Here is a 25,290-nt window from a genome sequence, read left to right on the forward strand (position 1 = left end):
GGGCACTTGGGTCTGACACTGCTACGTTTACTTGTGCTTGGATATACCAGAGCCTGCTCAGTCTCTGCAATAACCCTCCCCTGGGAAGTTTCCATAACCTCACTCTCCTCCCTGCCCTCCTGCTCTGCTGGCCTCCAGGGTTGTGCTCTTAGGGGAGACGATGGGAAAGCTCACCCTCACCTTGGAAAGAGACTGACCAACCATTAGCACCTTGCAAAATCAACCTCTTCAGCCCTGTTTTGTCACACAGGTGACACAGCCCAGAGCACCCAAGCTGCTCACAGCCACAGCAGGGCCGCTTTGCCCACCTCAGGGAAATGATTCACTCCAACCCCACAGGTTTAAACATCAGAGTCCTTGTGCTGGCTCCAAGCGATTACGTTATTCCCCACCCTGTGCAAATGAGGAGTCAAATATCCCCGTTACTCAGTTCTGTGTGAGCTGTAAAAGTGGGAGTTACGTCCTGTCCCTCGGTGTTCCTCAGAAAAGAGCTAGCTGTCCCTCCAGGAGACCTCCTTCACATGCCAGCCGTTCTCAGCACACCCTGCTGTGGTGCATCCACCTTGGACGGACATTTATAGGGCAGCCCCTCCACACACTTCTGGGGGGCAGGAGGCCAAGGAAAGGGCAATGAACTGCACCTAATTCAGCTTGCTTGCTCCTTATCCAGCCTTGTTTGGAAGCAGAGCTTAAAACCTGTTTGTTTAGGAGGTTTGTTACAGTTTTGGAAGCTAACACTAGAGTTACACTGAGCAGCAGGGCAGAGGGTAAAACAATATTTTATTCTTAAGTTAAAGCACTTTCACAAGGGTAAAATAAGTAGGCTGCGCTGGCTGAGATGTGTGCTGCAGGAGCTGGGACCTTCCCCACGCTTGCTGTCACGGTGGGCATGCTGCACCCATGGGGAATGAAATCACTGGGGCCCTCCTCGCTCTGCTTATCATCTGGGGACCCTGCTGATTGCTCTGGGATGAGAGAAGGAAAGGGGATTCTTTTAATGGCTGGTCAAAGCTGGGGCATGTGCCTCCGTTAAAGCCCTTGGAATATAAGACCTTCTTTCTCTACAGAAGAAATTTATAGGTGTGAAGACGTAATTCCTGGAAACAGGGTGCCTTCTATTACAATAGCTTGAGTTGCTGATGAGCTGATTAAAAAGGTGTAAAGGATGTGGTGAAATACTGGCATTTGTGGGTATGAGCTGTGTAACAAAGCATTATCCAGGTATTTAGGCAAAAACTTCTTTTGAAGTTGGAATTGCTTGCTACTTTGTGACCAGCTGTGCTATTCTCCTTTGAAATAGGTAAAAACTTCCCCAGAGTTTTAGTTTTAGGGTTTAATACTTCTTCTTTTGACTTCTTGTTTTTCCCTTCTGAAAATTCCATAGTAATTCCCCCTGGAAATAAGACACACAAAGGAAATACATTTGGAGGGCAATCTTGCTCTGAACATAGGCAAAGGAGGTCCCAGGAGGTGCAGAGGCCTGCAGAAAGCTAGCTGCACACTGCAGAACCAAAGGACCTCTCAAACCCCAAACCTTTGTCTTAGTTGCAAGTTTCTTGCAAATATTTGGGAGTCACATTTCAAAGTTCAGGCTGGGTTAATCACAAAGAATGCAGCTCTTCCTGCTCGGCATGAGGAGGTGTAAGGTAACAGCGGCTGTGGTGCCCTCCCCTACACCCCATGCATATGCACAGATTTCAAGTAACATCTGGTCTCTCAGCTCCACATCACACATGCAGATTAATGTTTACCTGCCTGCTGTCCTGGCTCCCAATCTGTTCCACTTTATTGACTTAGCCCTGGCTCGACAATGGTGTATTAATCTTGCCTTTGTGTACACACAGCAGCTTTATTCTGAATATATTTCCCCTAATTCTATTAACCAATGCCATTATCATAACACACTAAGGACTTTGCTCAATATTAATTTGGGCGGCTCTTAACAGTCTGCAGACAGGAGCCTTAGCATGATAATTTGGAGAGGTGGATCAAGCTCTGCTGCGTGGGAAGCAATTTGTTAACAAGACCTTGTCACGTCCCGAGGGGAACATGGGCATGGGCTCTGGAGGCTGCAGGCAGGGAAGACAGGGCACAGCAACGGGGTTTTACCTGTGCTGCAGGGTTACTGCTTGGCTCTAGGTGGATAACACTTTTGGGAAAGTCTCTATGGGCCATTCCCAAGAGCTCGTTCCTGGAAACAGATAATTCAAAACATTTGTCCGGAAGATGGTTCATGGGATAACCACAAGCATTTCTATCATGGGGCACATATTTGAGGCGCATCCAGACCAGCTCTTGCCAATGTTTTTGCTTTCAATCATCCTTTGGAGGAGTCCCTGGGGGTGGCCGCTGTGCTGGGAAGTGGCAGGGAGAGGAAGGCTGGGGTGCGAGGTCTCGAGCCCCCGCCGCATGGGATGCTGTGCAGGGAGTGGGATGTGCACCCTGGGCGGATTGCTTAACGCCTGCTGTGAGCACAGTGGATGTGAGAGCTGGGGGTGGCACGGCAGATCTTCCAAAGGTTTACTTTTCTGGGAGGTAACCAGCATGGAAGGAGAAACAAGATCCTTTTAATAAAAAGTAGGGGGATTCAAATAGCAGCTGTAAAAACGAGAACCTCCAACAACACGACGAACAGAAAATTAGATTTCCCCTCATTGTGTCGAAGAGGCCAAGCTTCCAGCCAGCTGTGGAGGAAATAAGGAGTTTATGTTATTTGCAATGTCAACGAGGACCCATGTACGAATTTCCTGTCTGGCTCCCTCTGCAGATTAGCAAAACTTCAGCAAACAATATATTTTCATTATATTTCATTTTTCTGTTTCTGTGGGGAAAAAGATGCTCCCCAAGCAGAGTGGTCACAGAAGCTGTGGCTGTGAGGAGGTGCCGTGGGACACCAAGCATACAAGAGACACAAGGAGAAAAATGTCTCTGTGATGCCGGGCACTGCAGCTCTGACACCTGTAGTTCTGGGCCCAGATCCGTGTCAATGCCCTTGGCCTTTTGGATAAGGATGCAATTTACTCAGAAGCCCGAAGTTTTTCCCAACGTGTGTGTTGCCGTGCAGAAAATGACCTCCCCACTATGTTTGTTTTAAACTTCAAAGTACTGACATGCGAATTTAAATGATTAAAAGGCTTTATTCTGTCTGCGTGTTTACTTATCCAGTCTGTATAAGCAGAGAGCACAGCCTGTGTGTGACGGAGCTTTTTCGGCGTCTCCCTGTGTTTCAGTGCAGGGCATCCCCCCAGCCTGGGGGCAGGAATGGACCCCACCAGGCCCCTGGCATCTACGCTGCTTTCCCAGCTGCTTCCAGCACCCTGTGTCTGACAGCAGTGGGCAGGCAGAAAACAGACAGACACCATCAGCACATTGCAGTCAATGCATAATGAAGCAGACACCTGATAGCCCGCTGCAAACGGCTCAGCACAGGGCAGCCTCCCTGAAACACCATCAGGAATGGCCAGGGTGCAGAAAAACCCCAGGCTCAGGACCTCGACACCACAGGCATGGTGCTCTCTCTGGTTTTCAGATAATCCCATCACAATTAAAACTGGTATTACCAGCTCCTGTCCAATATTAACACATTTGGGTTCCTAACAACTTAGGAACCTAATTTAGGGCATCTTCTGTCCACCCTTCTCCTGTGTTTGAAGTGTGCTGGCTGCTGGACCCCTGGTAGGTTCTTGGAATAAATGGCAGACCAGCAGCTGCCCTGTTCCTGGGATGCCTGGAGGCATTCAGGGGGATTTCATGCTGGCAGCCCAGGGGAAGAACATTTCAGGCTTCATCACTTGAGAAAATGGAAGGAGCATGGAGGAACCCTTGAATAAAAAGCTGGGTTTCACCAACCGTAAATCTTCCTGAAGTATGAAGGTGACCTGACCAAGCTACCCTCACTTTAATGGCCTGACAGGCCTGCTCCCTGCCCAGACAACACTGTGTTTTCAGGAGTCCTGTCCCTCTGCCCCTGTGCGTTGTGCAGAGGTGGTGGGTGACAGCCAGGAGGAGAAAGGACAGAGGGCCAGGCTAAGGGAGATGCTCCAGGAGGCCTTGAGGAGAGGGCATGGTAGCTAAAAAACAGTTTTTAGGAAAGGGACAGGGATCTGCTTCGGAAAAGGCTGCGAGGTTTGTTGGCTCCACGGTCTCCCGGGCCTGTTAAGCCCTGCTGCAGAGCAGGCCCGTTTGTTTACCTTCCCGGGAGATGAAAAACAGAGTGAGATTTCGCAGCACTCAGATTCCCTGAATTTTTTTTTTAAGATTTTGATTAATCATGAGGCATTTTGGCAGCCTCCTCAGATACTCCGTAACCCCTGTTTAATCAGTCACAGCCTAAGTGCTTATTCTGTCTGGTCGCTAACGGCACGGCTCGAGCGCACGGCGGGGACTGGTGGGCCTCAAGGTCCCCCCATGGGGGGGGGGGCAGCAGCTGGCTCTCAGGGTCTGTGCCGATATCCCCTCGGTTTCTGCGACGGGAGCCCTCATGACGAATGTCCTTACATGGGTGTAGAATGAGGAATAACCTTAATTTGTATTCTGTGGTGTCACAGCTTGCTCAAGGGCTCAAGGGATAAAAAGATCCAGACTTCATGGATCTGGAGGCCATCATCACTCCTGTTAAAACTGGAAAATTAGGCTATCAGTGTTGCGACTGTCAGAAGTTGTGGCCAGACAGGTTATAAAATTGGGGAATCCCAGTCTCCCTCAGCTCCCTGAGTGCCCCTGTGATGCTGGATGAGGGGATGGAAAGAGACCCCTGAGCTCAGGCACGTGCTGGCTGTGTCACCATTCGCATCTCAGTGCTAATGGGGCACTTGGAGCAAACATCTCCATGTGCCATGCTTTGATTGGGATCGTGGAAGAGTTTTGGAGGATATGAGCTGGGTCACTTCTGGAAGAAAAGAGTTTTTCCTTCCAAAAAAGTGAATCCCAGGAATATGCCCAAAGATGTCACTTCACAGACCTTGGGTAATAATATAAGCCACTGATTTGCTGAACAAAGTAAAACCAAGCATATCTGGAAAATCAGCGTGAACAAAAATTGGCACAGGATAAAAGAAGAGAGCTTCTACTGCAAAATAAATGTTTTCATTTTATGTGTTACAGTGCAGCAGCATTAAAAAATATACTATTCATTGCTGCTTCTAAGTCCATTTGGAATCACCAGCTTTGGGAACATCAGGTTTCCACCATCACAGTGCATCTGTCTCTCCGTTTGCTTCGGTGACAATGACTGCAGCTATCTGTGTGGTACATGCACAGGATCAGAAGTGTCATCTGGTTCTTCTTCAACAAGCGACTCATCAGCACATTTTTCTAATGGTCTTTGTGCAACAGCGGTTATGAAGGTACAGTCTTCTAATTACCTGTTTCGTTTGTTTGTTTGTTTGTTTGTTTTGCATTGACAAGAAGAAGAAGCTTGATGAGCAGGTTCCTTTCAGATGTATGGCTTGAAGACCCTGGCTGACCCGTGTTCTTCAATGTCAAACATAGAGTTGAAGGTGTGTAGGGGACTGCATCATTTTAAGTCTTGGGCATTTCCAACAGAGGATGAGAGGGATATAGCTGAGAAAGCAAAGCTCCAACTGGAGGTTCAGTAGATACTGACAACTGATAGACTTCCCGAACAAGCCCATTAAAACCAGTCTCAGTAAAATGAAAATTCTGTGGAATTGTGTTTCTAACACACATAAATGATAAACTTTCCCCTCATGTGTGTTGTAGATGGTGAGTTGAGCATTCCCTGTTTTTTCTCTGTGTATCAAAGGCAGCTCATGCCTTGCACAAACATTTGTGGATATCAATATCTTTTAACTGGGGGCATGAGTTTCCTCTCAAAATAGAGGGGTTTTACAGTGAGCTGGGTATTTTTTTCAGATAGGCCCTGCTTGCATCAGCTTTCAATATCCGATCATCTTCAGACCCCAAATTTCCTAAAAAGAAGTGCTAGCCCTCTTAATAGCCAGATAGTGAGTAATTCAAAAATTTAGGCCAGGTGTCATAACATACATGCTGGGTTTTTTGTTTGTTTGTTTGTTTGTTTTTTGCCATCCTATACATGCCCTACATCTTGGGTCACCATTATGGGTTTTGGTTCGTTTCCACAGTTCCTGCCACTAATGATGTCTTAGAAATTAGTTTCCCAGAGCAAGGTCTGTGGTGGTGCCATGTAAGAACATTTCCCTACCACTCATAATTTCAGCCAGTGGCACTGGCTTGTGTGTTTGGGAATTCTCCAGCCAGTTGTGTGCATAGGAAAGTCTTCTGCTGTCTTACTTCTCCCTTTCTCTTCCATGCAGTAGCCACTCTATATTTACACACTAACTCATCAGATTTTAGGTGTGCTACTCTCATAATTCTTTCTGCCAGTGACAAAATAATTTATTTCCCATTCATTGTTATAGCTGAGTGACATGAGAATTGCAATGATGCGGTTGATGAATGAACAGGTGAGACAGTTGCAAAACTCACATTTAATGGCATTTAGTTTAGTTATAGAACAGCTTTGCTGAGATAACCAAACACTGAGTTAACTGCCATGCAGATAGCTTGTAGTGGGTGTCCCAGGATCCCTTTTGCCTACAATTGCTGAGTAACCAAACAAGCAAAGGACCATTTTCTTTTAAGATTTCCTTCATGGTGGTATTTATTAGTTAGAAAAAATATACAAACATTCCCCTGTAACTGGCAACAAACTATTATCCAAAGGAATATTCACACACGGTCTTTCATGAAATAATTTGTTTATTCTGAAGCTATCAGAAGCAGGATAAGCATGTGTGTTGAAGATACTGAAGGGATGATCACACAGCTTCCCACATCAGGCCTGGAGCTGGTCCAGACAGATGTATGGTGAGACTCTTTGTAGCCAAGAGTTATACAACTGGCACTGATTTTTCCTGAAAAATTCTCAGGCTGCTTGGATAGACTGTTCAGCAACTGCAGTGGAATAAAATACCCACGATTTGTTGTTTGTTTTGTAACCTTGTAAAATTTCTAACAAAGATTGCAGATCACTCAGCAGTTTTCTTGTGTCCATCTTCAGACTAGGGAAGCATAAAACCTGTGCTCAGCCTGTGCCATTTAAAATCTCCAAGGACACAGCGGAAACACTCTGAAGTGTAACTTGTACACATGTGAAGTTTGATATTTTGATGTTGCCATCTTCCTTCCACTGCTGGTATGTAGTACACCAATTGCACTGCTGCAAGGGAAGAGAAATTCAAACCAGAGAGAACAGGAAGTGAGAAATACACTGTTCTGTTCTCTTGAAGCTCCTAAAGTACAAATGCTGCTGTTAACAGCTTGATGATGCTTTTAATCATGCATACTTTTTACCCAAAAAGGTGAAGTGATATGAAGAGAGAGTAATGATCCTCAAGACTTCAAGGAATGGAATTGTCAACATTAATAAGCCATTGAAAGTTTGGGACTTTCCTGAAACTTACCTTGAAACAGCTTTAGCTCTGAATCCTCAGTTCCTGTTTGTATCTTCATGGGAACTAGCATGGCAAACCATCACAGTGGCTCCAGATCTCTGATCCTGGCTAACGTATACAATAATGGAGCTGGATATGGGGTTTTCTTGCTCTTTTTTAGAATCTTAGAAGGGTTTGGGACTTTTCTCTGCAAGATGGTGGATAGTAGCTGCAAAACTCCACTTAGAAAACTGGAAATGAGAAATTACTCTTTCAAATGGATAAAATATGTCGCACACATCAAACAGGCAGCATTCTACACATTTAAACGCATCTGATAGACTAGAACTAGATGGAAAAATCAATTATATATTGTACAGAACTGAAATGGAGACCTGACTGGAAGTCTTCCAATGGAAAGATTTTTCTTGCAGAATGCTGACTACAGTTAACTGTCTTGAGGATACTTTTGGCCATCAATAAAAAAAAATAATCAACAGAAGAAAAAAAAATTGGAAATATAATTTTAATAACATTGAACATTTTTTTATTTGGATATCATCATTCTTTTTCTTTGCATTATAAACAATAATCTCTTCCCAAAAGCTTATTTCAGTCAATCTCTTCATTTTTGTTAGCACAGGATGTTTTAACCATCTTGTAATTTATTTATTTTTTCAAAATTAGGATTCATTTGCAATATTCATTCTGGAACGAAAGAAACTTCAAAGTTGTAAAATGCTGTCTGCAATGAAAAATCTAACTCCAGGATTAGCTGTTACTTTTCTCCACTGAAATGACCTTCACTTACTGGCTTGTCCTTTTATTTATATGAGAAAATATTTCAGCCTTCAAAAGCAAAGAACAGTTGTTGACTGGGACATTCTTCTCACACCTCACAATATGTCTCTATAGGAATGCAAGGAAATTTTACTTTTTTGATATATACCATGTTCCTACAAACAGTTATACAATAAACATGTGTCTAAGTAACTTGGATTTATTAAACTTTGCCAGAAAGTTTGGAAAGCTACATTATATTATTTATTGACTTTGTATTTATTTTTTTTATTGTTGTTGTTCATCCTTAAGACTCAGACTGAAAATTTCCTCAGTCTATATGGAATCCCTAATGAAGACAAGCAAGATTTACATTTTTTAATCTGGGGTCTGGATTTTCTTTTTAATTTATGGGAATAGCAATGAAAAAATATGTCCTTGGGACATGCACCAAACTTCTTTGATAGTATGTCAGCAAGGACTGCATGTCTGAGGATAAATAAACGGAGAAAACTACTGCTTGACAGATTCCAGAGGAGGGGAGAAAGAAAAGAAGCCAGGGAGGGCTGGCATTTCCTCAAAAAAGTGATAGTGATGCCACAGGGACAAATGTGCCAGTTAGGAGAGGATGGGAGGGTAAAGAATAACTTGGCTAAAACAGTGGCTTTGGGCACTAGAGGGAAACAGAAAGAAAGAGAAAACCATGTTGTGTGGAGCATAAAGACTGGAAGAAAGAGGCAAGGCTGGAGCCAAACAGGAATATCTCAGAAAGGGACATGCCGCTGGTGGCTTTGCAAGCGGTGATGGTCTAGAGCATTCTAGACTGAGTTTGTACAGAGAAGCAGCAGCTTTGTTAGACAAGCTGATACGGCTGACTGAATGCATGACCTGTTGGGCACCAAGGTCCTTCCTGAGGAGACAACAGAGAAGATCGTGGCACATGTCAGGGAGCAGCTACCAAGAGAAGGCTAGAGGAAGAAGAAGCTGTTTGATAGATGCTGTCACACAAATAACAAGGCCAAGGAAAGCTCTGGTTCACAGCTCAGCAAGGATGCTGCTGCTGGAAAAAGGCTTAAGTTTCTTGTATGTTTTTGTGCCAGTCTTTGCTGCAACCAGGTGGTTACCAGCATGTTAGCGGAAAAGAGGCAAGACTGTGGCTTTTAGTAGTTAACATACAGCTTAAGAAGAACTCAGCTATTTTCAAAATTGGAATGTCTAACTAGTCTTAGCCTCAGGTCCATAAGGCACAGGCTGAAGCAATTACAGAACCATTGGCTTGGGTTTCCAAGCCGTTCTGGAAAAGTGGAGGGGTCTCGTAAGCCTGAAAAAAAGAGCAAATGTAGTGTCCCTCTAAGGAGGAAGAGCAGGGAAATATAAGCTAGCCAGGTTCGTTTTAATCCCCTAGAAATTTTTGAATCAATAGCAAGGAAATAAACAGCACTCAGCACAGATTTGTCAAGAAGAAGTTGTAGGAAATATTGAGTAAAATTCGTCCTGTGATGGGCTGGCGGGCTTTGTGGGTGAGGGCCAGAGGCTTGACTTTAGCCAGGCACTGAGTGTTGCATCTTGCCATTTTTGTAAGCAAGGCAGGGAAATGTGGGGAACTGGACATCGCTCAAAGCAGACTAGATAAAAATCCATAAGGAATGGAAAAAATTTGGAGAAAAGGAAAATGCTGAGGGATCGTTCGGGTCCCTTCCCACTTATTTTTCTATGATTCTGTGGCTTTTTATGTCCATAAATGATTATTATTACCTGATTTTCCATTCTGTCCCTGCCCTGCCCTGAATTCCACACTGCTTTTCTGTGTCTGGTTGATACGGAGTTCTCTATAGTGCCTGTTGAAGTATACTGTGAGTGCTTCTTAGTCCTAAGTGGCATTGAGATCTGACAGCCCGTTTTGCCAGAGGAGTTTCTTTATTCTTTAAAGTTATTACATTCAGTAAAACAAGGCAGAGAGATGGAATTGTTATTATCCCCACTTTGCAGGCAAGAAACCAAGACACAGAGAAGCCAGACTCCACAGAAACCAGAGCAAAGCTTGTAAATGAACCCAAATGTCCCGGATCCCCAAAGAGCATCTTATGTGCACAGCTACCCTATTAATCCTGAGGGCAGAACGGGGTGTCATCTGCCATTGAGGGTCCTCAAGTCAGCAATTGTCATTTGCTCTCTTTCTCAATGTGAGTGGGTACAGGAGCGATCAGGTTGAGTCTAAATCGTGTAAGCCCAGGAAATGCTCCTGGGGCTTGAACAGCTTAACGAAGCCAAAGTTTAGATATCAGCATCGCAAGCTAATGAGCCTTCCAAAGCTCCCCTCAGGTTGTCTGGAGCCACTCCCCAGCCACAGATTTAGTTCTCTTTATACACTCTGAAAATGTGGTCTATTTAATATTCTATCCACAACTTAGCTTGAGGCTAATTGAAGATATTGTTGTTAGGGTTTTTTTCTGGTCTGTTAACTATACCTACATTGGCAAACTGCCATCTGTGACGTAAAGCTACACGTGATGTGTCCCTAAGCCAAACCATATATGATCTTGGGCTGGAAGGTTAACAGCTAGCAGCCAAATGCAGCAAAAGCTGAGCTCTGGAAGTGTCCCTTGAGCATATGTAGGCTGCAGCCAAGGCACAGTGAGAAGATGCCAGAACAGCAGACCCTGAAGCGCTTGTTCGATTCTTATGGCAATCCTTTACTCAGGCAAAACTCTCCTTGGTTTTAGGAAAATTAAGACTTTGGAGCTTGGATTTTTGGTGCTTAGAGGCAGATGACTGTGAACGCAGAAGGTCCTCTGAGGAAAGCTCCCCTCTGTGGTACCTACAGAGATGCTGATGGTAGGCACCGCATCCTGCCCTGTGCTCCAGGGAGGCTGACATTGCTGGCATCGTGGGCACCACCAACAACACAGTGCTGCCAAAAACCTTCCTAACGTGGTGTAGGGACTTGGGAGCAGGGAAAATGCTGCCCTGGCTGCCTGCACATCTGTGTGGCAAAACAGTTTCAAGCCAGCCTCTCTTGTGACAGCAGGAGAGGCAGAGTGCAACATCCCAAAGTGACAGGAAGGTTTTGGTCATCGCTTCCCTGTGATGCCACAGTGATGGATCAAGAGAAGGCCACCACCACTGTGGGTCCTCGGTGGGCGTGCCTAACTGTGGCCAGTGGGCCGGAGGTGATGAAAAACTAATTCACTCTGAGCTGGTCAAGAGGTAATGGAATTCCCTCTGAATTCACGTATTTTCGTGGGAAAACACAGGATTTGGCCACCAAGGCCCATCCCATGGCAAAGAGACAAACAGCCATGTCTCTCCTTCCAGGTCACAACCAGCTGCCAGACCCAGAGGGATTCTCCTGAACCTTCCTCTTGCAGTCCTCACCAGGAGGGACAATGCAGACCCAAAGAAGTATGGTGACTCTTAATGAATGCAATAAGAAAACATAGTTATATAAAAAGTAATCAGAATGGAATTAAAAGATATTTTAATTTTGCAAATCTGGGGTGAACATTCTTACATTTTTTGCAATTCATGGAATATTTTAGTATTTCAGCTTTGTGATAGTTTAGCCTTGAGTTTCTTCTTTGCTGCCAAATGCAATAAACTAAGCGGTGGCCACAGGGTAGCAATTTTCTCTATTTTTTCACTTTTCCCTTTGTTACCCTAAGTTTTCAAGACATCATAAAAACAAGGAAGTTCTGAAAATTTAGAGAGCTGCAGAAAGAAAATGAAAAGAATAATGAAGCATGGGGAGAAGAACAGGCATTATTGTTTTGCAGTAGAAGAAAAAAGATCAAAAGATTCTGATATGGCAAATGGGTCTTTTCTCAGAAATTTGAATGGGCAACAGCAACGAGAGGCCCAGCCTAACCCAGTTTGTGTAGCCACACACAAGCCACAGGCTAGTCCCTCTGACTCCACGGGTGGATCTGTTGTACCGAGGCATAAAATGGTTTGTGCCACACTGTTTGTGCTTAAATTACAAATATTCTTAATGCCATACTTGAATGAAGTCTGAGGCAACTTAATTTGACCAATTAGTTCAAGACTGGGGCCAGTGAAATCCCTTATATAAACATCTCAGAGTCAGTGCAAACAATTTCCTACTTTGCACAAAACAAACCTCCCTCTTCCATAAAATTCAGAACACAGAAAGAAAAATTGGCCAGAACAAGTCCCTTGGGAGAAAGGCTGCTTTCTGCAGCTATGCAAAAGAAGGTGTTTTACAAGCAAAACTGTAAAGTCATATAAAACAACGCTCCAGCCACAGCAACGAAATGGGGGGTGCACTGGCTTTTTGCTTATGCAATGACAGATCGGTGTGGAGGGAAGCACAGCGACGGCCGGATCAGCAGCCATGATAGAAACTGGACGACTGCTGTCTATTAAAATCTGTTCATCCCCATGTCACTGTTGCATGATGCAGGATGGAGTCCACTACGACCTGGAAAGCTGCAAGGGGAGGGGAAGAGGAGAGACATGACAAAGGGGTCAGCATACTTGAGCATTTGCCTCGTACAGAATGAATCTGGAGCAGCAGCATTGCTGGGAAATAAAGTAATATAAGAGAATTTACAGGGCAACATCTGTTTCAGTGTCAGAATTCATTAGTAAGGAAAAGGAGAACACAGGTACACCAGAGGGATTTGGAAAATCTGAGATTACAAGCAAATGTGCCATTCAACATCCGTTGTTTTCTGTTTCTTGCAACTTTGCTTAACAGATCAAAAGAATTTGAATCCAGCTAAAGAGTAGATGTGAGACTTAAAAGTATTATGGAACTCATTATCCTTCACGCAATCCTCTTTAATGATTTGTTTTGTGGCCATATACAGGATCACAAATGCAATAAAAGTGGGAAATGTTGAGTTAAAGCAACAGTCTGCACAGTGATGTCATCTACACAATAAACAAATGTCAACGCAGAGCTATAAATAATCTTTTTATCATAATCTTGAGCTGATCCGATACCAGATGTATACACACTTCATGAACATTCCTTAGCTTTGAAGAAAGAGGACAATAACCTGTAATATAACGTTGGATATATTTATATGTGTGCTTCTCGTGGGTAATATACATTACAGGCAGGAGGGGACAAGGCCATTGTCTCTCCTGCTAACAACGCCTATACGTCTGTGCCAAGCATGACACAGTGCTGTGAGCATGGAGGCTAAAAGGATCACTCCAGGCTGATAAAGATCTACCCAACAGCAGGCAGGTCCTTAGAGGTACAGAAAAGCCTTTAAAAAATTAATAATACAATAATTTATTGTGTGAGACAGTTCTAGTTTACACGGGGACATGCCCAGGTTCCCAGCGCTAACCCTTTCCCAGTGCACCTGAGCTTTTTCACTGTACAGTGCGAAGTATGAACGAAGCACGTTGTTGTGGCACATCACAGTGCATGAACATTAATCCATGATTAAACACCAGTCTTGGGCAGCTAAATCTGTTCTTTTGTTCAGGGCTTCTTTTATAATTCTCTTTCTATGAGATATTTCTGTCCAACAGAAGCTTTTACATTATAACAATTGCATTAAAAAAAGAAAATCTCGTTGCATCAGTCTAACAGTGTCTTGGTGCTGGCTCAAGCCTATGAGAATCTTTCCATTGACGTCATTAAGCTTTTATTCAGGCCCTTAATCTGCAATCAATCAACCCTTAATATTATTCCGTGCAGAACTCCATGCCTTCTTTTGGTGATAGAAAAAAAAATGAGACCGAATGCTTGTCCTGGCCACCCGTGCTGGCAAAATTGCCTGGGTCCCGATCGCATTTTCAGTGAGCCTCGGTCAGGAGTTGTCCTGAAATGCACTACTCTTTTGCCATTTCTCCCTTGTGTACGTTCCTCCAGCTTCATGTTTTGGCTTTCATGCTGCACTGGACTCTCCCTGCAGGCCCAAGAGCCCGCTCTTGTGGCAGCCCCAGTGCCCTGACCAGCACCCTGAGCCCTGGGCTGGCTCCAGGGGGCACACATTGCTTCCCGGAGGCAGGACCTGGGGTGTTAAATCCTCCTGCCATAGCATGGGCTATTTACTAATGGTGCTGAGAAAATACATGACATTGTTAGGAAAACAAGCATATAAACCCTAATCTTGCTAGGCCTCTACCAGCGTTGTGTTAGGTTCATCTTCTTACCTTTTCCATCTCGTGGCTGCGGTTCCCCACGGGGCAGTGACTCTGCGCTGGCTGCCGTGTGGGTTCATCCATCCAGCAGACCTGATGGTGGGGGCTTTCTCCCGTTTTATTCCCTGGTGGCCCTTCTGGTCCTCCTGCACGAAGGGGTGCCTGCCGTGCAGGGCAGCTTCACAGGGCTATATAAAGCTCAGTAATTATCATCCCTCACCCCAGGACTTACAGTGAGGCTGTGCCCGGGCTGAAACGGATTTTCTCCCTTAGCAGCAAACAGGAGAAAAAGGAAGAACCAAAAATTCGGGGATGAGCAGAGGCGTCTGGGAGCACAGGGCATGCCGAGTTCGCCTGGAAGAGGAGTGGTGGCAGGAAGGGCTGCACACCAGAAGTAAGGTTAAACACGGGCAGTGTGGAAATGGGCACAACAGTGAGCACAGAGGGGCCAGCGACTGCAAGGTCATGGGTGGGAATGGCAGCCTGCTGCTTCCTGCTGCAGCTGCAGGTCCGTAACGCTTTTGGAAATCATCCAGCAAAGGCTTGGACATGCTTGCTTCAGTGCTTAGGTGTTCCTGAATGGATAAGAAATCATCCAGCATCTCCCATGAGGTCAGAGAACTGGGTAAAATGTGCTTAACATTATAGAAAGGCTTTAAAAAGCAGGGCATTCTGGATTGTTCTCGTGGCTTAAGACAGCAGAGGGGTATGTGCCCACCGACGCCTGACGGTACCTGAGTCTGCACAGTGGCCAAGTGGAGGCCAAAGAGGCAGACCCAGAGAAGTGCAGTGCGCCCAGATCCAGGCTGTAGGTCCAGCGAGTGCCCACGTATCTAAAGTAGACCGGGACCAGAGAAGGAACCGCTTCCAGGTCTCTTAAGCCTTGGTCCCACATCTCATCCCTGCTGACTCCCTGGGGGGCAGCTCCTTTTTTGTTCCCATTCGCAACACAGACCGGGGGGTGAAGTGTGCAGGTTTGGAACAGGAAAGGAAACTACCGTGGGACACGGGGATGCAGGGCTCAGGGCTGTTCTGCCCTGCCGGCAGGCAGCAGCCTTCTCTCAAAGCAGCGAGCAGGCGCTGCCCAGCACCCACGGGTGGGCACTGAGGCAGCAGCGCCCCAAGGGCTGACCTGGGACCAGGGAGAAAGCTGAAGAGCAGTCAAGATTAAAGGCAAGCTTGAACTGCTGACACATCTGAGTGAGGGTGAAGGTGGTTGGGGCTCTGTCAGAGGGTTTTTTTAATATGCAGTGTACAGGAAAATGGCCATAGGTCAGTGCCTCTGACACCCGTCACCTCCCAGCCCTACCGGAGTTTCCCCCTGTTGCTGATGGCCTTGCTGTGCCTGTCCTGAGCGTGCACCAGGTGAGATACGACAAACCTCGTTCGAGAGCAGAGGGCTTTCTCCAGGTGATAGACAGCAAGGGATCCCCTGTCCTGCCCAGGTGCAAAGGTGAAACGTGAGCCTTCAGCCCCAGCGTGGCAGGGAGCAGTGCCGCAGGCGCTCAGAAGCAAACTGCTTCTTTCTGTCTCGTAAGCAACCTCACTGTATTAGCAGCTTCTTTACAATGCTAAAGATTACATAGTTGTAACCTGAGGTTTAATTTATGGTGAAGCCATAAATTAACTTATTCTCATCTCTCATCATTCATTGTTTCTAGGAAGATACGAGCAGATACAAGTCACAGCTGGAAAACGAGGGGTAAGTGATGGAGCAGCCAGAGGGTTCCGTAGTACCCACATTCATTTTGTGCTTATGAATTATGCCAACAACAGCAAATATATTTACACACATTAGTAGCACATCCAGGGTAATTTTGCGGTGTGTAAAGCATGTGTGGGCATTCTGATGCTGTATATCCTGCGGAGATATCCTGCATCAACAACACGCTGCTCTGTTTCTGAATTATTGCTGAGAGTTCCAGGTGCTGTACAAGACTGAATGCCTTTGCACTATAAATCACATGAGAGCAATAATTTTTGCCTTTCACAATGAGAAAGCTTGTTCTGGAAAACCTTCCCTTTCAAAGGGCCCCTCTTGATTTTGGGTGGTTTGGGCTTGCAGGTCTCACTACTTTTCTAGGCTAGGGTTCACAGATAGAAACTGAAAAAACAGATCTATGTCTTTAATATTTATCACAGGTGTGAATATACTATAACACAAAGGTAATGGTGCCCAGCCCGGGGCAGTGAGACCTTCCTTTATGTTGCTTATAGCCACAGGAAATTAAAAAGTTGAAGCTAAGGAGGGACAAAGCATGCAATGCTGCTTGCTGAGCACTGCTACTCCCTGCCATTTTGAGTGTCCTTAGAGATTTGCCATCTGGACATGCAAGAAATACAAATGTCAGTTCACAAGACAGTTTTCTTGCTCTCAGCATTGCAGGAAAAAAAAAACACACCTGGAAATGCAAATTGAATGTAATTAATGTTTAATGGCTCACAGAAATTGACAGGAAGAAGTACCCAAAGTATGTTATTCTACCAAATATCATAACTTTAAATCAAAGTGATCAGGTCTGACTGACCAGCCTGTACTCAGAGGTGTGTCGTTTCTGTATCCAGGAAGACCAGCATTTCTCCAGCATTACAGAACTATTAACAACTGTTGGTAACCTGATTTTGTCCCTAATAATGTAACCTGGCCAACCACTGGTGCATGAATCTTCTCAGCAAAGAGCTGCAAGGCTGTGCTGATTGCCCTGGTGCTGCAGCCCCTCTGCTGTGGCTGGATCTAGGCAGACAACTGCTTTGTCTGTAGCTCACTGAATGAAGGAAGAAGAAAAAAAATAAAAATCCCCCAGTCTGTGTCAAATGAAGGAGGAGGATTAGGAAGCAGGGAGGTACCTGGGTAAGCATTTCCACAGAGGGGATTAGCACAGCTGGGCTCAAGCGCTGAGTTTCCAGCTGATTTGCCTCCCCCATCTCCAGCCCCCGGGTCAGGACACCTGCACAAAGCTCCCGGAGCACCAAGCCCTCACACAGGCTTGCCCATCCCAAGAGGGGCCTCCCTGGCCCCACACTCATGCTGACCACATTTGCATCAGCTGTCCAGCATCTCCCACCCCAGCAGCCCCCAGGACCACCGTCCTGAGGCTCTTCTGGTCTCACACGGGCTGCAGAGATGTGACTCTTCTCGCCTTGGAGGCTGGGCAACCAGCATCTTGTGGGGCTTCTGCTTCTGGGTGGAGAAAGCCAGCCAGCTGCAACTGGCTTTTGACCCAAAAACTGATGATGGGGAAGGGGACAGGGTCTTTGACTGGTTCTATCCCGTCTTCTGTTCCCAGGCACAAGAAAGTGAGTTAAGGAGGATTGGGGTTATGCTGTTATTCTCCTGGATAAATGCTACTGACGGCTGGGTAGCCTTGGCTGGCAGCACTGTTGGATTTCTATTCTTACATTTGTATATTTTAAGTCCAGGGAAAGCAGCTGAGGCCACAGGCTGGGTAATGTCAGAAAATCCCAGAAAAAAAAAAAAAAAAAAATTCCCTTAGAACGTGCCTATCCCACACAAGGAGGGATGTGTTGGCATCGCCTCCGGCCATTGGCACCCCTCCCATGGCAAGAGGCGATGTGAAAGCATGGTCAGATGCTCCTGGGGCTCTTGCAGTTGGGGGCCACTTGCTGACCTGCACCCAATGTTCCCTAGACCTCTTCCCTCTGTGCACCGTGTTTCACAAAGGCTTGCTATGGAAACAACTCCAGATCAGTTTTTTTCACTCTTTTTAAATATATAGGCAGTGACAGGTGTAAAATTACACCAAGCAGGCAATAACTCTGACCTGTCTGAGTGCCAATTACGTGTCTTTTTACAACACTGGGCCTCTGCCTGAACACATCATTTAGGAGAAAAATGTGTTGTAAAAAGGTATTCTTTCAAAAGAATGCTGTAAAAAAATGATTGTTAGTATTGGTCTCACTCATTTAATCTTCAGCCTCTCCCTGTTCTTCCCCCGTCCTGGGATAAAAGAGCTCTGGGTGCCCTGTGTTGCATGTGCAGTCCTGCAGAGCTAGTGAATAGGCCGTCAAAACTAAATACACATAAATCTGAGCCGTGTAAGGTCCCTAGCTGGGAAAATGGCTTACAAAATCCCAGAAAGATGACCACCCATAAAACAAATGCCGGACAGCATTATTTGGAGGGCAGGGACCCCGCATACGGCAGGGTTTACAGAAGAGGAGCTGGCTTGGCAGGCAGAGCAGCTCCCAGCCCGGGCTCGTGCCCAAGGTTGTGTCCCCTTCGGTGGCTGCTACCAGAAGTAGAGCTTGGCCAGGGCTATGTGGTTTGGTCAATAACAACTAAAGATTGGCTGGAGATGGGGGGATCCAGCCACTAAAACATGAATGACTGGATACTGCCTCTTTTCTAACAGGAATGATTTACACATGAATTTATTTACACTCTCCGTGCGTGGAACCACGGCCTGCTCTGAAGCCTGGGGGACTTCTGTGGTTGGGCAATGGAGCTCTCCAATGGAAGAAGGCTCAGAGAAGATAGGTGAGGATGATGTGCTCATGAAGCTCATAAATGCACGTAGGAAGTAACCACAGCTGTTACAAAGGAAGCTGAACTTATCTCAATATGAGGGGAACCGGAGGGTGGCCTTTGTTTTAGATAAATAGCTCTATCAGTTGAGTGGGTCAACTAGTTATGTAAATGTCTTCCCTAAAACAATCAATAGGGAGTGTTATCTTCCTGAGCCAGCCACATCAGCATGGGGGAAGTGCATCTGTGGCTCAGCCCAACATAGAGTCTAAAAATTAAGCAACCAAATGAACCATGAAGAGATCGGTGGGCTTGAGCTGGGTTCAACCACTCATGGAAATCACCTTTGTATCACAATCCAGCTGTACCTTGCAATTGTTGTATTGTGTGCACTGTGATTTCAGTATATTGCTGTGTCACTCTGGTACATCAAACTCTCAGGCAATGTCAAATACTCCAAAATAAGTAAATTTGATATTAAATATTAAACCCTTCTCATCTGGATTATCCAAAAGAAGTTAGTGAGAGGGTATAAGGCTCTGATAACCTCATGCCTTGCCCTCACCAGTAGACAGCCTTAGGAATCGACTTCCTAAGCCCTTTGGAGCACATTTCTCCTGCCAAGAAAGTTGGTTTCCTGTTCCCTGTGGAGGTTATCACACTTCCTTGTCATGGTAGTTTCCTCTGTCTCCCTATAATTTCCCAAACTGTGCATGACCAAGAGAACTGATATGAAACCACAGCTTCTCTGCAAACTTCCCCAAGAGTCCCCCAAGCCTCTAGAAAACATCTAACCTGTAGAAAACCTTTCTCCTGCATGTCCCTAAGTTCTGCCCAGGCTCTTCTCCCTGATTTCCTTATCCCTCAAGTCACTCACGCTCAGGTATAGAGACTGAGATGAACAGAAAAGCCGTTTGTTTTTTATTTGTGCATGTTCTGTAGAGCATAAGAGGGAAGGCTGAGCCCTTGCTCTTGAACAGTAGGCAGAATGATTCAAAGCATGCTCATGCTTTTTACATTTTTGTAATTACATTACATAATGTAACAATCTTATAATATATTATTATAAAACTATAATAATATATTTGAGTATTTTATTAATATACATAATGGCACATTTTTATATTTAAATGTGTATGTTCTTTCTTTTTTAGCCAGCTAGTAGAAACACTGGATGAGAACCCAAAAGCCCTAAAAAAAAGTTGAAATATACCAAGTGTACCAAATGGAAGTGCTTTCTTTTGTGGTACAGACATATTTACAAGAAATCATTTCACACATACAGTTATGCTGCTGATAGACATAGTTTTCTTTTGCTGACACTGTATTCCTAAGCCTGCGGAAGCTGTTTCTTTCCTTACAAGCCATGTTTTAATAACACTTCAAGCAATTTAAAAATCTGCACTGCAAGCACAGTCAAGGGGTGTAGAACAGAGCAGAAATTAGGACAAGAAGAAGGCAGCCAAGTCTGGGGCTCGCACAGATGTTTCTGTGCATAGGTACTGTTATGATTAAGAGGTATCCCTTTTGGTAAAGGAGCTGCGAAGCAAGGCTCAAAGGTTGCACATTCCCATGTATGGGAGAAAATGCACATTTGTTAACACAAAGAAGCAATCTCCGCCGAGCTCCAGACACATATTCCCCGGGCTGCTAGTTTCAGCTGTCACCTTTTAAAACAAGGTATCTTGCCATAGGGTTTTTGTATGCGAATTCGTGACAAAGCCTGAGGTACCTGCTCCACTTTGACCTTCTCAGTATCCTGCTAGCCTGCGGCCACCTTTACCCTTTCTTAAATGACTCCCAAAGCCCAAGTTTGCAGCAACCTCATTTCAGCCAGGGATAATGAGATGCTTTCTGACCTCTTGGGGTCATTTCTTAGCATCATCGCAACCCTTCCTTCCCTCCCCCCACAGTTTCCAAAGACTGAGCTGGAAGTTCATCTTTTTATACACATTTCAATTGCAAACACAGATCAACAAAAGTAGTGAGGCTAAAAGAGATCACCGTCAGAAGGAGGTGGTGGGAGAGCGGGGGGTCTCCTGGGTTTGGGACATTTATAGTTCTTACGACTCCAGCTTGGGACTGGGAATCTTTTATAAACCCGAATAAATATAGCCAGCATAATGGCCCAGTGGTTCTGATGTAGTCAGCAATTAATGGCCCTCCAGAGGAAAGCCTGTGGCTAATTGGTTTATAAAACTGAACAAACTGGAAGCAATGTCAAATAGCAGATCGGGATCAGGACGCAAAGTGCACCTGTGAAAGGAGATTTTAATTACTACAAGCAGGCAACAAGAAGATTGCAAATAAGACGGCAGGAAGAAAGTAGCAAGACTGTTTGTGTTACCTGTGTGCCGTAGAAAGGTTAAATCCTCCAAATTCATTTCCACATGTATAGTCTGTAGGATGTCCTGGCATCTGCTTGGACCTATTTGCAGGATACCCCATGAAATAATTATGTGCTTTAGGTCCATAGAGAATACTGGCATTGGAGGCAGTACAAATTCTGAGGAAAAATGTCTTTTATTCATCAGGGCTTGGCTTGTTAGTGTGACTGGGCCAGATGGTAAATACCAGCTTGTAATACAGTATAATGCAGTTTGCTGCAGAAAAAAAATGTACCATAATTTAATATAAGGGCAAGGAACCAATCACCCAGAGCAATGAGCAGGGAAGGGATTGAGGGTATTATGGAAAAAATCATTGAAACCATGAGACCAGCACACAGCTGCAGTAATAAAGTCTGCCATAAAGTAGACGGGGCTAGGAGAGAGGAGGACTTAGTGCGGACGGCATTAGGGCCCATCTGCTCTAAACCCCACACTATGTAGGGGGGCTGTTAATGGCTCAGGGGTGCAGAGGGCAGCTCAGGGAGAGGGCGTCTGTTTTACTGCCAAGTTTGTGGGGAGGACGTGACTTATACATAGGCTCCATCCATGGATGCTCTCCTATAGCATGGAGGGATGCAGACACACAGCTGAACCCAGGTTTGTAATGGTTAGGTCTTCAAGTCCTCAAACAGACAAAATTCCTTGTATTTTACAGATGTTTTCTGTTGTTTGTTTAGCTTCAGGTAAGGTCCAAGTAGATATTTTGCAATTTGTGTGACCAGCCTGTAACTCTGGACAATGCCAAGTGCTGTGTGAGCATCGCACAGAGGCACATCAGGTAGCCAGCACCCACAAAAGCTCCTCACTATATTTTCCTGAAACCTACCTGCCCCCAACAAAACTTTCAATAGAAAACATCCTTCTTCAAATTTCACAAAATCTGCCCTGTGCCATTCTAGGTTCCTCCAGAGAAGTGTGGGAAATCTTACAAGTTATTTAATACCATGATTCTGAAATTTTTGGCAAAGTTTTTTCTCAAGCAATCCTGATTTTCTGATTCAAAAAATTCACTTTTGATATGAAAGTCAAGCTGAGGTTCCCCTACTCATGTCTTTCCCAGTCCCAAACAAGCTGCAGACCAGACTACACCGCGTTACCCCTGTGTGATGCATGCCGCTGTACTCCAGATCGCTGCTCCAGGGGCCTTCTTTGTCTTCCGTGGGATTGCAGAGTGATGAATGAGCACAGAATCCAACCGAGCAGGTATTAATGAAGTTTAATACTGTCTTTGGCCAGCCACATTGACCACCGCTTGATAGCTGAAGAAACTATTACATTCCACAAGAAACCATATAATTAAACCTACAGAAACCTCCACATCAAACACAAGTATGTGTCACTGCCCAAGATGAAAGTACACGTGGGGCATGGAAGGGGGGAGAGCTTTTACTGCCTATCCTTTTACAAAGGCTTATGTGTCTGAGAATGAGGCAGAGCAGCCAAGGGGAGCTAGCAGAGAAAATGGAAAGAAGCACTTGAAACGAAAACACCCCATTAAAAGGTTGTGCAAGAAATAAAGGATATCTGACTGGATGAGGGATGTAAGAAAAGAGATTATCTCCCTTAGTCTATTCTTTCTTGTGATTTGCGACCAGTGCATACCCTTAGTGAATTAACAGCGGTGTATCAAAAGAAACACCTTCCTCATCACCATTTTTTCCTTTTAAAGGAAACAGGCCACAATTCTTTCATTTCACTAAAAGCTTAGGGTCAAAAAGGAAGAGTGGTACTGCTGCTGGCTGAGATGAGACACGCAACTCAACCTCTGCACCATCAACACGAAAAGGGAGTACATGAAATAAATTCTTGCCATTGAAGTCGGTAGAGCTGATTCTGATTTCACACATGGAATATATCTGCAAAGGAAGCAGATGCCAATTTTATACAGTCACTCTTTAGAGTAAAACCCCACTTTAAATAATGAGGGAGTGGGGAAGTGCATCAAAGATTGGAATGAAACTGCTTGTTACCATGCATAAAGGCTGGCAGTGCTCTGGATGCCTTCAGACCTGAATCTGGGAGATTTTCTCATAAATAAGTTAAGTGAGTGCAATGGAGCCGTGTGCGCATTAACTCACTTCTTGTAAACAGAGAGGGGAACGGGAGGCATCCCTAACCTCACTCTCCTGGACCAGTTACTGAAGTCCATGTCCTGGTTGTGTGTCAACAGCACAATCTTAGAGCTACTCTTGGCCCAAATCCTCGTCTTCGCTGGTGTGCTTAGCACGCTCTGGTAGTGTGAGGCCTGCAGCCCAAGGCCCACGACAAGCCCTAGGCCTCTTGGCCAGAAGGGTCAGCCAGGAGTGGCCATAGCAATATCTACCCAAAATGAAAAGGACAACACCACTGTCCTCAAACCGTTTCAGAGCATGGCTTTCCATGTGCTGAAGACTGGGGCCCGCTTGTCCCAGTTTGCCCAGCAATGTGGTTTCCCTGTTTAGTTTCACAGCAGGCTTGATTGCCATCAGGGTTCCAGTGTTGAGCTGAATCTCTGTTTTCACCAGCACCGTGCTCTGTCCCCGTGTGCACCAGAAATTATGACTGAAACTGCGAGCCAAACTGGACGCAAACAATCTAACTGGAGACACTCCGAGCTAGAAAATACAGCCCTAATTTATGCTCAGTTGCAGCTGCCCTGACTTTATTATCACTGTTGCCCTGAAATAATAGGATGTGAGACAGTGTAAGCAACCTCTTTCCCTGTGATTTTGTGATGACCACAAGATAATACTTCTGTTGTTACATTTTTATGTTATGTTCCACTAGTGACTTGCCCTAAAGTAATGCAGCAATAACAACATTTAAGGAAGTGTAAAATATGGTTTGTTTTTAAACTGTATTTCAATAAAACTATGTGACATTTTCCATGTGGATTTCTTCTGTCTCCCCCTTCTACTGATACTTTCAAAATAGCTGTTGTTATTCCTGTTCAGAATGCTCATTTTTAAACACCCATATTTCCAGCAAAATAGGAACTCCGAGGTTTTGAGGGTAGATCTGTGAGTGACAGCCCAGGTTTTGCAGTGAAGTAACATTCCCTCTGTAGCCTTGCTCAAGACCTCCAGGACAGCAAGGAGAATCCATCACAAATCTTTCTTGTCTCTGCATGTCTTTGTCTGTCCTGTTACCCGTAACAGCAGCAGAAACCAAATCCCCTTGCAGAGTACACACAGGGCCTACTGGGCCATTGCAGTAGGCAGCGCACAAACCCATATGAAAGGAGAGTCCCAGGGATTTTGCCAGCCCAGGCAGAGTGCCCTGCTTGCCTGGAGTGCCAGCTGGTTACCCTGATGCCTTGGGCTGCCCTTGATTCCTCTTCTTCCATAAACACTTTCACTGGGACGGTGCAAATTGCCACTGCTGTGTCAGATCCTCATCCGGAGCCCGATCATGTCTTCACCAATTAAAGTGAAGTCCTGAGACAGGATTCAAGTCATGGAAGCTGGAAACAGCGTTCCTCATTAAGTTGCCAAACAAAGGCAGCTGTATCTTCGCCTATTACCCCCCACCACTGCCCCTACTCAACTTCTATCCAGCCTTCTTGGCCACGGAAGTACGAAGGAGGCTGACAGTCACTGCCTGTGCTGAATTAAAGCTGAGGGATGTAGCGAGGAGCAGCGCCACAGCTGCAAAACCCTCCTTTGGGCTTCCCACCTCATGCTGTCGGAACATATAGTGCGAGTCCTCTCTCCTCATTAGCTGTGGGAGAAGCCCGTGGGTACCACCATTAAAGCTCGTTATAGCTGCCAGAAGCAACAGAAGCAGTCTTGTGGTGAGCAGTTAAAGCAGTTTAGCTCCACTCTGCCTCAAACACATCATGTCCTGATCAGATACTTGACAACAATGTGCAGCCGAATGGGATCACTGTAGAATTGGCAAATCCTAAGGGACCTTGTTTTATTTTATCAATATACTTTTGGATAATTACCCCCAAACAATTTTAAATGGGGTTAAGAAAAGTACCTCCATGCTTTATTTTAACTGCAGCTGCTAATTTGTAGCAGTTCTCAAAGCAAAGGGCTCTTGTGTGCCCTAAGAAACTTGGATCTGGCATAGGTGCCTTCCCTAAGAGGCTCCAAGAAGAAGAGAGGAGTGC

The 25,290-nt window shown here is 45.3% G+C and overlaps 1 protein-coding gene across 2 annotated transcripts in view; it reads left to right on the forward strand.

Moving 5' to 3' along the window:
* LOC310894013 (uncharacterized protein) overlaps positions 1–24,870 on the forward strand; it is a 41,909-nt gene extending 17,039 nt beyond the window's left edge. The window contains exons 2-6 of one of the 2 annotated variants that reach the window (XM_083823674.1): positions 5,104–5,345; positions 11,511–11,597; positions 15,980–16,020; positions 18,692–18,816; positions 22,255–24,870. In XM_083823674.1, the coding sequence (XP_083679800.1) occupies positions 5,340–5,345; positions 11,511–11,597; positions 15,980–16,020; positions 18,692–18,816; positions 22,255–22,301 (306 nt within the window). In that variant the 5' untranslated portion in view covers positions 5,104–5,339 and the 3' untranslated portion in view covers positions 22,302–24,870. The remainder of the gene's footprint in view (positions 1–5,103; positions 5,346–11,510; positions 11,598–15,979; positions 16,021–18,691; positions 18,817–22,254) is intronic. The other variant, XR_014579490.1, reaches the window with a different exon arrangement.
* The last annotated feature ends 420 nt before the right edge of the window (positions 24,871–25,290 follow it).

This window comes from Anser anser (assembly GCF_964211835.1).
Source record: "Anser anser genome assembly, chromosome: 2".
NCBI classification, from domain to species: domain Eukaryota; kingdom Metazoa; phylum Chordata; class Aves; order Anseriformes; family Anatidae; genus Anser; species Anser anser.